At 42.9% G+C, this 12,937-nt stretch overlaps 2 protein-coding genes across 8 annotated transcripts in view; one reads left to right on the forward strand and one right to left on the reverse strand.

Annotated features, from left to right (window-relative positions):
* P2RX7 (purinergic receptor P2X 7) overlaps positions 1-4,232 on the forward strand; it is a 59,603-nt gene extending 55,371 nt beyond the window's left edge. For all 4 annotated transcript variants that reach the window (XM_070475208.1, XM_020882577.2, XM_070475207.1 and 1 more), the window contains one exon: positions 389-4,232. In XM_070475208.1, coding sequence (XP_070331309.1) covers positions 389-886 — 498 coding nt within the window. In that variant the 3' untranslated portion in view covers positions 887-4,232. The remainder of the gene's footprint in view (positions 1-388) is intronic.
* IFT81 (intraflagellar transport 81) overlaps positions 1-12,937 on the reverse strand; it is a 219,202-nt gene that overhangs the window by 190,473 nt on the left and 15,792 nt on the right. The window lies entirely within an intron of this gene.

Here is a 12,937-nt window from a genome sequence, read left to right on the forward strand (position 1 = left end):
CTCTGGGCTGCACGGGCCTCTCACTGCAGTGGCTTCTCCTGTTTCGGAGCACAGGCTCCAGGCACGTGGGCTCAAAAGTTGTGGCTCATGGGCTTTAGTTGCTCTGTGGCATGTGGAATCTTCACAGACCAGGGATCAAACCTTGTCTCTTGCATTGCAGGCAGATTCTCACCCACTGCGCCACCAAGGGAAGCCCTCATGAGGTTTTTCAAAAGCTTAAATGAGGCGATGCTTGAGAAACACAGACTTGACGTGTACATTTAATAAATGAGAGCTGCTAGTATTAATGTAGTATTAAATGTAACCTTATAAGTTCATAAGAAAATTAAAGAACCCAGAACCCTAGGGGTTGTCACTGCTGACGGGTTTGGAAACTTGCCTTTTTCAGAGATCACAGCTGGACTTTTCAGACTTGTCCCGGCTGCCTCTGTCTCTTCATGACCCACCCCCCATGCCCGGACAACCAGAGGAGATCCAGCTGCTCGGCGAAGAGGCACGCCTTAAATCCAGGGACTGCCCGGATTGGTGCCAGTGTGGAAACTGCCTTCCATCCCAACTCCCTGAGAACCAAAGACGCCTGGAGGAGCTGTGCTGCCGGAAAAAGCTGGGTGCCTGTATCACCACCTCAGAGCTATTCAGGGACCTTGTGCTGTCCAGGAGGGTCCTGCAATTCCTCCTGCAGTACCAGGAGCCCTTGCTGGTGCTGGATGCAGATTCTGCCAACAGCCGGCTGCGGCACTGCGCCTACAGGAGCTACACCACCTGGCGCTTTGGCTCCCAGGACCTGGCTGACTTCGCCATCCTGCCCAGCTGCTGCCGCTGGAGGATCCGGAGAGAGTTCCCCAAGAGTGAAGGCCAGTACAGCGGCTTCAAGAGTCCTTACTGAGGCACTGAGCAGTCACAGAACATTGCCTTTGCTTGCACCTTGAGCTTCACCTGCAAGGATGTGTGTTCAGATCTTTAGCCAAAGGGAAATGGGCTTTCCTCCCCAGCTCTATGTGTGTCAGAGAGCAAAGTGACAGGGTAAACAAACAACAGATAAACCAGAATCCCTCAGCATGGACTGAGGGTCAAGAGATTCAGATTCATTTCTCCATTCTATCCCTAGGTGGTTGAGATCCTAGGCCTTTAATCTCTGTACCTTAGTTGCCTTATTAGCCAACCTACTGTTTCACAATTAGGAGAGCAAATTGAGACAGTGTACATAAATTTTCTTATTAATGCATAAAAGCTACATGAATATGGGCTTCCCTGGTGGTCAAGTGGTTAAGAATCCACCTGCCAAAGCAGGGGACATGGGTTCAATCCCTGATCCAGGAAAACCCCACATGCTGCAGAGCAACTGAGCCCATGCACCACAACTACTGAAGCCCATGTGTCCAAGAGCCCATGCTCTGCAACTAGAGAAGCCACTGCAATAAGAAGCCCGCATACTGCAATGAAGAGCAGCCCCCGCTCTCTGCAACTAGAGAAAGCCCGCACATGCATAGCAATGAAGACCCCAGCACAGCCAAAAATGAATTTAAAAAAAAATAATGTTCTTTTAAAAAAAGAATGAGGAGGGTTAAAAGTGTCCACAAGTTTTTTTGACATCTGTTCCACAGGACCTGAGGGTTATATCTCCTCCCCTTGGGTCTTGACAGCTTTGATCACTTTATCCAATGATAAAGTGATGCTGTATCTGATTCAGGGTCTTAGTCCTAAGATGCTGACAGTTTCCATTTCCTGTCCCTTGAAACTCTTGTTGCAAAGAAAACCAGCTCTCCTGTAAAAACCTGCCCATTTGGAGTCCACCTTGCTGTGAGGAAGCCCAAGCAGATGCGTGGAGAGGAGAGATGCCTGACCAGCGCCCAGCACTCAAGACATCCAAGCCTGTCACTAGACATGGTAGAGAAGAATCCTCCAGACTATTCCAGATCCTGCTAACATATAACTGCAGCTGAACAGACACCATAAGTGAGAGTTTCCCAGTGAACCCACAGAACAGAACTGTTATCTTAAACTATGTTTGGGGTTGTCCGTTATACAGCAATAGATAACTGGGACAGACAGCAAGCCTGACTCATAGGATGTAGACTCAGCCTACACCTTCTCTGGTTCTAAGGTTCTTAGGCAGCCTGGATATCCCTGGAGCCCCTTGAGGGCTTAGGTTTCCTTTTATTTTAATTGGAGGATATTTGCATTACAAAGTCGTGTTGGTTTCTACTGTAAAACAATGTGAATCAGCCATAATATATATATGTTGTTATTGTTCAGTTCCTCAGTCGTGTCTGACTTTTTGCGATCCCATGGACTGCAGCAGGCCAGGCTTCCCTGTCCTTCACCATCTCCCAGAGCTTGCTCAAACTCATGTCCATTAAGTCAGTGATGCCATCCAACCATCTCATCCTCTGTTGTCCGCTTCTCCTGACTTCAATCTTTCCCCACATCAGGGTCTTTTCTAATGAGTCGGCTCCTCACATCAAGTGGCTGAAATATTGGAGCTTCAGCTTCAGCATCAGTCCTTCCGATGAATACCCAGGACTGATTTCCTTTAGGATTGACTGGTTTGATCTCCTTGCAGTCCCAGGGACTCTCAAGAGTCTTCTCCAACACCACAGTTCAAAAGCATCAATTCTTCAGCACTCAGTCTTCTTTATGGTGCAACACTCACATCCATACATGACTACTGGAAAAACCATAGCTTTGACTATATGGACCTTTGTTGGCAAAGTAATGTCTCTGCTTTTTAATACACTGTCTAGATTTGTCATAGCTTTTCTTCCAAGGAGCAAGCATCTTTTAATTTCGTGGCTGCAGTCACCATCTGCGATGATTTTGGAGCCCAAGAAAATAAAATCTGTCACTGTTTCTATTGTTTCCTCATCTATCTGCCATAAAGTGATGGGACTGAATGCCATGATCTTCTTTTTTTGAATGTTGAGTTTTAAGCCAGCAATATATGTGTGTGTGTATATATATATACAGCATATATGCACCATATGTATCTTCAGCAATATATATGTGACTGCAGACCAAATCAGGTAACTCACCAGACCAGCTCTGGAATCCATCAAATCTAACTGCTGAGCTACCCAATACATTGCAATCCACATCACATTTCTATGACTGGAAGTAACTATTGCTGTTAAAAACTGGAAAAAATAAAAGCCACCTTTATGCCTTTAACATCCTGTACTTTGCAACCAGTTACAATGGATACAGTCTGATTGCTACTTAAAAAGCAATTCACACTCAAAGCTCTTACCATTTCTATCCATCAACCACTGAGAGTATAAAAATGAATAGCAGGTTTTAGGATCCTACTCAGGATTTCCTTTTCAAGGTTTTAGCACTAGAACAGGCTGTTTCGAAATGACAACTATTTTAAACAATAAATACAGAGCACTATTCAAAACTGTGACTAATAAATGGTGTGTGAGTTTTTATACATACTCTTTAATATTTAGCACTTTGATACTTTTTAAAAATCACCAGCTTTCTACTGTATTAATGTAAAATAATATGAACAAAAACCTTCCTTTTTTGACCGAGCATTTTATCTGGCTTTAAACTCAGGAATCAAGTTAATTGGGCCAGATTTAACTCTCATTTTTACTACCTTTCAGAGATATTTTTGAAAAGTGAATTATATATGACTTCTTCTGAACTGAAATTTTTTACTCCAAGAATTCTATGTACCTGCTACAGATTTCCATTCTGATAGCCTCTGAGCCTTCACATGAAATTTTTTGGTGCCTTATACCTAGTGTGTTTCTCTCACCTTGTGGAGGCCCCAGATGGAGTCAGAATTTGGAATGACAAATAATCACTGGATCCACCTACTGTTTTCCTTCACCTTTCCCAGATGCTCTGGGTGAGAGGGTGAAGTGTTACGTCAACTGCGTGTCTGACACTTCCTAGAATAACATGCATCACATTTATATTCTTATTTTTAGTCTACTGTAGAAAACAGTGTCACTGCCAAAGGCATCCTAATTAAAGTCACATTTTATAGAATCTGTTTTTTGTACTTAAATCCATTCTTCTGTTATAGGAATTAGACAGTATTCAGTGCTTCATCTCTGTATCGGAGATCTGCTTTCTTGTAACTCTGCCTGATTTCATGTAGCATTGGTATGGACTTGCATTCCTCTCTTTAGAGGGAATCCTTCTTAAAACCCTTCCTAATTCTAGCTTGGCAATGCAGATGTCTTAACTGTTTTGGTAATAAAAAAAAGAATAATGTGTAATTTGTATTTATTGAAGTATTCCTTTTACTTTCTTTTCTCAGAAGATCCCCAAATCAGTAGTCTTATTCACTGACACATTCATTCAACATACACACCCTGAGGCACTATGACACACAAAGATGAATTTTAGTCTCTGCCCCCAGTTCCTGACACAGATCTCCTAAATCCCTTGGAATTTCCTGGAGATAGAACTGTCTTGTGTTCTAATGAGGCCAGTCTTGGTGGGCTCCTGGATAACTTCAGAAAGGGGGCTGGTCACCGAAAGACCAAGCCATGATCAGAAGCTTGGAACTTTCAGTCCTACTCCCATACCCTCCAGAGTGGCGGAGCAGGGTGGGATGAAAACTAAGTTAGTCACTGATTTTGACTATGTAATGAAAGTTCCGTAAAAATCCCTACCTTATGGGGTTAAGAAACCTTTCATATTGAAGAACACATCCACATTTGGGGAGAGTGGTACACCCCCAACTCCACAAGGACAAAAGCTTCTGTACTCAAGACTCTTCTGGCTCTCACTCTATGTAACTCTTCATCTGGCTATTCATCTGTATCTTTTATTATATCTTTTACAATAAGTAAGTAAATGTGTTTTCCTGAGTTCTACTGAACCTGAGGAGGGGGTTATAGGAACCCCCAACTTATAACCAGTTGGTCAGAAATACAGGTGACAGCCTTGAATGTCTGAAGTGGGGGACAATCTTGGGGCATTGAGCCCTTAACCTGTGAGGTTTATGCTAACTCCAGGTAATTCATGTCATAACTGAATTGCAAGACACTCAGTTGGTGTCTGGAGAGTTTTGGAGAATTACTTGTGTTGGAAAACCCCATGCACATTTGGTGTCAGAAGTGCTACGAGCAGACTACAGGTAAACAGGAGTTTTCTTTTAGGCATTTACTAGAGATCAAAGATAGATAAGTTGCTGCTCTCGTGGCAATGTGAGGAGATAAATATTAATCAAATAATTCAAATAAATGTAAACGTGCAACTTATGATAAGTATCATGATGAAGAAGATGTTTTGAGAGCCTATAATAGGGGAACTTGACCTATTTGGGGAAATCAGAGAAGTCTTCCCTGAGGAAGGAGCCCTTCAGCTGAAATCCGAAGGATAAATTCTAGATGAGTTAGATGAGCTGGGGAGGAAAGAGCAATCTAGACAAAGAAAATAGAATGTGCAAATGTCTTAGGGCTAACAAAAACTACAGAAGTTTGCAGAACTTAAAGAAGACTAGTATGCCTGTTCCATAAATAGTATGGGGAAGTAAAGAATGAGGTAAGACTGGATAGGCAGGGGTTGGACTGCATAGGGTCTTAAAGGCCACGGCAAAGAGTTTTGTCCTTCTCTTAAGAAAGACCAATGGAGACCCACTGATAGGTTTTAGGTAGGAGCCTGGTAAGATTATATTTGATTTTTAGAAGATAATTCTGATCATTAAGAGTGCTGGTAATGACCCAGCAATCCCACTTCTGGGCTTACACACCAAGGAAACCAGATCTGAAAGAGACATGTGCACCCCAATGTTCATTGCAGCACTGTTTATAATAGTCAAGACACGGAAGCAACCTAGATGCCCATCAGCAGACGAATGGATGAGGAAGCTGTGGTACATATACACCATGGAATATTACTCAGCCATTAAAAAGAATTCATTTGAATCAGTTCTAATGAGATGGATGAAACTGGAGCCCATTATACAGAGCGAAGTAAGCCAGAAAGATAAAGACCATTACAGTATACTAACACATATATATGGACTTTAGAAAGATGGTAACGATAACCCTATATGCAAAACAGAAAAAGAGACTCAGATGTATAGAACAGACTTGTGGGCTCTGGGAGAAGGCGAGGGTGGGATGTTTCAAGAGAACAGCATTGAAACATGTATATTATCTAGGGTGAAACAGATCACCAGCCCAGGTTGGGTGCATGAGACAAGTGCTCGGGCCTGGTGCACTGGGAAGACCCAGAGGGATCAGGTGGAGAGGGAGGTGGGAAGGGGGGACCGGGATGGGGAATACATGTAAATCCATGGCTAATTCATTTCAATGTATGACAAAAACTACTGTAATGATGTAAAGTAATTAGCCTCCAACTAATAAAAATAAATGGAAAAAAAAAAAAAGAGTGCTGGTAGATGTAGTTTTAATTTTCATTTCAGTCTTTCCCTACTCCATGAAACATCTGTCCCAAACATGCAGCAAAACAGACTGAATTTCTATTCTCTCTTGCTCTTCCTCTTGGGCTTGCAGGATCTTAGTTCCTTGACTGGAGATCGAATCAAGGGCCTCTCAAGTCCTAAACATTGGACGGCTGGGGAATTCCCATTGTGCCTTGAATTTTAGAGTATCTCCTGTCCCAGGTAGATGGGGATGAGAACACTCATTGACTTTGAGTCAGGGGCAGGAATGTGCCAAATCTAGAGACAAGGGGCAGTCAACAGAGCCTACAGATGCATTCCACCCTGTGGTGTAAAGCCTAAAATCAAGGTCTAATATCACATGCTGCCTTAACATCTGGTGAAATCAGGAGGGCCTAGCTTGGTTTAACTGCAAGTTTCTCTTCTGATAGAAAAGGTCACCTAGTTCAACAGCTTTCCCTCCTTATTAGATGGACCAGATGCAGTTCTGCCGATCCCTGCCGAGTGGATTTGAGTTCCCCACCAGGGCATGGAATTATCCAGAAGAGCCAATGACATCCTCCTGTGGGAAGCACATGACACCTCACCTTCCTGATACTACAAAGCAAGCGTGACTCCCACTGCTTCTGGTTGTGCACTCTGTTCCTAAATGCCATCCCCATGTGACCCTGCAAGGCATGCGGTGTCCATCTTCCCTGTGCTGTGAGTATATGTGACTAATGAATTGCTGCCAGCTTCATCTATCCAGTGCTAGGTGTCCTATGCTTAGCCATCCCCATACCCTCAGGGTGGGAATCCCTCCCTTACCAATGGGGTGAAGAGGAGGTGATTCAGGTACCCTTAATTCCAGTTGCCCTAAAAAATTAGAGGCTTGGCTTCTGTGTAGTCACTGTGCAAAGCCCTGTTTCCTAGAGCCCATGAGAAACTGGGACCATTAACCCCCATTTACTCAATTAACCATCTGAGGGCACTGGGTGTGGTTACACTTTCTGCTGATTGTGTGTTTCTTAGCACATACTCTGATCCTATGCAGTCATCATTCTGGGAATCCCTGAGTCCCCTGACTGAAATCCTTCTGCTCCCTTTTGAATGGATGTAGTCATCATTATCTTCTTTCACTTTTACTGTGATCTTTCAGATTCCTCTTTTTTAGTCCCAGGAGGGTTGTGAATCTTGTTTCCAAAACAGATGATGATCTGTGGAGAGGATTTTGCATTTCCAACATCCTTATTTCTTCTAAATGAATTATGAAGGTCACATGAATCTGAGTCTTCAGGAATCAAAGGAGGTCAACACTAGTCATTTTAACCAAATAATTTTTGTACTTGACAGGCTTGGATAGGAGTCTGAGGCAAGCCTGTGGAGGACAGTTTAAATTATGAGTTATATTTTACGTCCCCAAGCAAACAAGAAGCTCCTCAAAGGCAAAGGGCTTGGCTCTGCGTGCCTGCTTGCCTACTCCAGCACAGTGGTGCAGTGGGGAAGAGCTGGGACGCTGGAAACTGACCACCTGAGTTCAAATCCTAGCTTGCCAATTAATCAGCTGAGTGACTTCAGGCAATTTATCTAATCCTTAGAAACTTTAGTTGTGTCCAAGGGTTGTATTAAATATTAAATGTGAAGCACTCAGCACACTGCCTGGTACAGAGTAAGTGATCAATAAATGTGAGGCATGATTATCATTTAAGTTTAACCATGTCTAACGATGCTAGCTATACTGTTATTTGGACAGTACCCAAGCATCACTCCTAAGGTCTAGGCCCCTATATTGAACTGCCTGTGGATGAATATTCTACTTAAACAGTGTAGAGGCACCTCAAATAAGCACAGAGGAGAAATCATCATCTCTGTTTCCTCCGCTCTGCCCACGGGTGCTCTTCTAGAACTCCAAAGCTCAGTTAGCAGCAACGCCTGCCATCAGCTCAATTTCCCAAGCCAGAAATCCAAGGGACAGCCTCAGCATCCCCCATCTCTTTTTCCATTCCATCCAATCCCACACCGATTCATTCAGCAAACATTTATTGAACACCCTGGCACTGTGTAGGTACGGTACCAGGATAAACAAGTGAACAAGAGGTTAGGTGCAGTGGGAAAGATGGGCAAGCAACGTGTAAATAAATGAAATGAACAACGCCTGGGATAAAGGGTTTGAAGGAAACAAGCAATGTTCTTTAATTTTTTTCAAAAATGGAGTTACTTAGCTTTTTAAAAGAATGTTTATTTATTTAGTTGCGCCAGGTCTGAGTTGCAGCACCCAGGATCTTCGATCTTCATTGCAGCATGTAGGATCTTCAGGTGTGATCTAGTTCCCTGACTAGGGATTGACCCTGAATTGGGAGAGGAGAGTCTTAGCCACTGGATCCCCAGGGAAGTCCCAGCAATGGGGTTACTTCTGACAGGGGTCAGGGATGGCCTCTCCAAGGAAGTGACATTTAAACTAGATCTGAATGATAAGAAGGAACTAACCATGATGAGTTGGAGGCAGAACATTTCAGGCAGAGGGACGGCAAGCACCAAGCACCGAAGTGGGAAAGAAATGAGTACATCCCAAGAACGGTCAGATGGCCAGTGTGACTGGGACGTTTACGACAAAGCCTTTCCCTTCTAGTCTAGCCAGGAAGGGACACAAACGTACTTATTTTCTTACTGCTTCATAAACTGTGTGGTCCCATCTCAGTGAGACAGAAGCTCAAAGAAAGGCAAAATAAAAATCCATACTGACAAGAATAACCACAGGGGGCTTCATACAGCTTATGATACATGTGCTGGCCCTCTTGGATGAAGACTGCAAATATCCAGTGAGATGAGAAGAGGGATTCCCAACAGGACGTGGCACCAGCCAGGTCCAGAGAAGAAAGTATGACACGTGCTGAGATTACAAATAGACTTGGCTGGCTCCCCATGTTGGGAATTAGGTGGATGAAAATTAAATAAAGGGTGATTTGGGAAAATCTTTTTTTTAAAAAGACGGGGTGGGAGGGTGCGGGGGAGGACTTCCCTGGTGGTCCAGTGGTTAAGAATCCACCTTGCAATGCAGTGGACACAGGGTCAATCCCTGGTTGGGAAACTAAGATCCCACATAACACAAGGCAACTAAAGGAAGCCTGGGTGCTGCAAAGACCCAGCTCAGCCAAAATTAAAAAAAAAAAAAAAGGGAATTTAGTAGTGGTTCAGTGGTTAGGACTCTGTGCTTCCACTGCAGTGATTGCAAAGTTAAGATGGAGTCGTTCTTGGGTTGGCAGGTGATGTGAGGAAAGCAGTGACTTAAGAACAGTCTTCAGACCACCATGAGGATGGTGGGTGAAGGGGGAAATCCCAGAGAGGAAGATTACTTTTAGACTTCTACTGGAATCATATTAGAGTGATTCAAAAAAGCTACCTGGACTTCTAATTGGGTGGCGGTGACAGAAAGAAAAGAATCTGAGTAAGAATTTTTAAAATTCCATTAACTCCAACACTAGAAGGTTGGTTAAATAAATTATGGAACACTCATATAACAGAGTTGTATGCAGCTATTTAAAATGATGCCATAGAAGGATAGTAAGTGACACTGAAATATGTTCAAGACAAAACACAATCTGCATGATGTTTCTTGCCTAAGGGAAATGTGACTCTTCAATTAGAGTTCATTTTTTCTTGCAAAGATAGTATTTATTACAAACCTTTAACCCTGAATGCACATCTAAAGAGACAAAGAAATCACCTCATTCTACACCGGAAAATGTCACAGATAATGACAAATTCAGAGACAGCAGGAACGGCTGATGGCATTTCTTGAAATACAGAAATCAAGTTTAAAAACCATCTTTTGAGTTTTCCTATACCCTGATTTGTCTTGGGTAAGTCACTAATAGCATACCCACCACCACCAAAATGTATATATTGAAGTCCTAGCCTCCATTATCTCAAAAAATGACTATGTTTGGAGATATAGTCTTTAATGAGGCAATTAAGGTAAGATGAGATCACATGGGTGATCTAATCCAATCTGACTGATGTCCTTGTAAGAAGAGGTGATTAGGACACAGGCAAAGAGGGAAGATCAGATGAAGATATAAGGAGAAGATGGCTATCTAAGAAACAGGGAGAGGAGCCTGAGGAAAAATCAACTCTGCTCACACCTTGATCTCATACATCAAATTTCTGCTATTTAAGCCCCACCCTCACCCCCCACCACAGCCTATCCTGGGTCAGGAAGATCCCCTGGAGAAGGAAATGGCAACCTGCTCCAGTATTCTCGCCTGGAGAATCCCATGGACAGAGGAGTCTGGTGGGCTACAGTCTATGGGGTCACAAAGAGTAGGACATGACTGAATCAACTGAGCACCCACACATGCACCAAGTCCATGGTGCTTTATTATGGTAGTCCTAATAAATAACTCTGTTCCTTTTAACTGTGATGAATATATTTTAAGTACAAAATCTAATGCTTGAGTCCATCAAGTATCTGTTACTCAAATACTTACATATAGAATTACCTTATGATCCAGCTATTTTGCTCCTAGGTATATACCCAAAAGAACTGAAGGCAAGGACTTGTACACAAATGATCATAGCAGTACTACTGACAACAGCCAAAAGATGAAAACAACCCAAGTGTCCATGGAGAGATGAATGGATGAACAAAATGGGTTATACACATACAATGGAATATTATTTGGCCATAAAAAGGAATGAAGTATTGACATTATGCTATAGCATGGATGAACCTTGAAAACATTATAGTAATTGAAGTAAGCGAGACACTAAGGCCCTATGTTATATGACTCCATTGATATGAAATATCCAGAAAAGACAAATTCATACAGACAGAAAGTAGAATAAAGATTACCAGGGGCTTCTGTGGGAGAAGAAAATGAGGAGTTCGTGTTTAATGGGAACAAAGCTCATGATGATGAAAAAATTCTAGAACTGGATAATGACCACAGTTATACAACACTGAATGTGTTTAACTCCACTAAATTGTACACTGAAAAGTAGTTAAATTTATGTTATGTATATTTACCACAATTTTTTACATCAACAAAAGCAGAAACCAATGCTTAGGCAACTGTAGGATTTTTACATTTCATGGAAATTTCCTTATATCATTAAAAGTATAAACTTTTTTTTGCAGCATCTAGAATCTTTGTGACAACAGAGGATGAAATGGTTAGGTAGCATCACCGACTCAAAGGACATGAATGTGAGCAAACTCCGGGAGATAGTGGAGGACACAGGAGCCTGGCGTGCTGCAGTCCGTGGGGTTGCAAAGAGTCCAACACGACTTAGCAATTGAACAACAGCAACAATAGATTGTTTTAGTCTGAGTCTCAGTTGGAGGCTTGGCTTAGCTTGTTATTCATACATTTTGTTCCCTCCAAATACATATAAATATATCCTGTCAGAAAACATTCCAACGGAGATCCCCAGCCTGGTCAGCAAGCCAGGAGAACAAAATTTGTGAGGACATGCAAGGTAGAAGGGATAAGCCAGTGGTTGGTGGATATATATCTTACTTTGGGCTTTCTTAGTGTGGAGTTTGAGGCACTGGCCTTGCCTGAGGCATTGACTTTGCCATCCACTATCAGGAAAGACATTTTCACTCTTCTGGGAATAAATCTGCCTTCAGCTTCGGATAAAGCACTAAAGGACTTGGTTCCCACAGGCACTTGCTGTTGCCTGTGAGGATTCAGGCTCATAGGTAGGGAGGCATCCATGCATACCATGGGCACATGCATACCATGCCCATTCAGTCTGCGGACTGCCTAGAGCGGCACCTGAATCAGCTTTGTTTGCTCAGGGTGCATCCACATTAGCTCCTGTGCTGCTGGGAGAGCAGAGTGGCTCGGCCTCCAAGGCGGGTAAGGTGAGAAACCCACAGGCAGCCAGGCAGAGCTGGTGGGTAATTTCTTTGAGTGTCTTTGTGATGCAGAGGTTTCAGAATGTGCCACAAAGTTCTTATCAAAAGAAAAAGTGCTGGGGTAGGTTGTCCTGGAAATGGGACAGCAGCGGCCTGCAGAGTATAAGGTGGGTTGAAGCTGCTGCCTCAAAGAAACAGATCCAAATGTTGAAGTGAAGCGGAGAGGGGTATAATCAGAGTGAGCAGAACATTTAAGCAGAGGAAGGAATCCTCCTTCCTTCCTTCCCACACCCCTTCCTTCCCACAGGGGTGGGAAACTCATGTTGTTTTTTGGATCTTTTTTTTTTCTTATGGAGAGCTGATTTTTTAAAAAAATACTTATTTACTTACTTGGTTGCATCAGGTCTTAGTTGCGGCACATGGGCTTCTCTCTAGTGACACTCATGGATTCAGGAATTGCAGCAGCACGTGGGGTTAGCTGCCCCCTGGCATGTGGGATCTCAGTTCCCTGACCAGAGACCAAGCCTGTGTTACCTGAGCTGGAAGGTGGATTCTTAACTCTAGACGCCCAGGGAAGTCCTGAGAAACTCAGTTTATAAAATAACTGGGTTTGAATAAACCTCATCTATAAAAGTCTAGATTTACAAAATAAGTACATAGGATGGGTAAGCATGATTTTTGCTTATAACAAGGTAAGATTCCTTTCAATAACATTTGAATGAAAT

This window comes from Odocoileus virginianus, chromosome 12 (assembly GCF_023699985.2).
Source record: "Odocoileus virginianus isolate 20LAN1187 ecotype Illinois chromosome 12, Ovbor_1.2, whole genome shotgun sequence".
Classification (NCBI taxonomy): domain Eukaryota; kingdom Metazoa; phylum Chordata; class Mammalia; order Artiodactyla; family Cervidae; genus Odocoileus; species Odocoileus virginianus.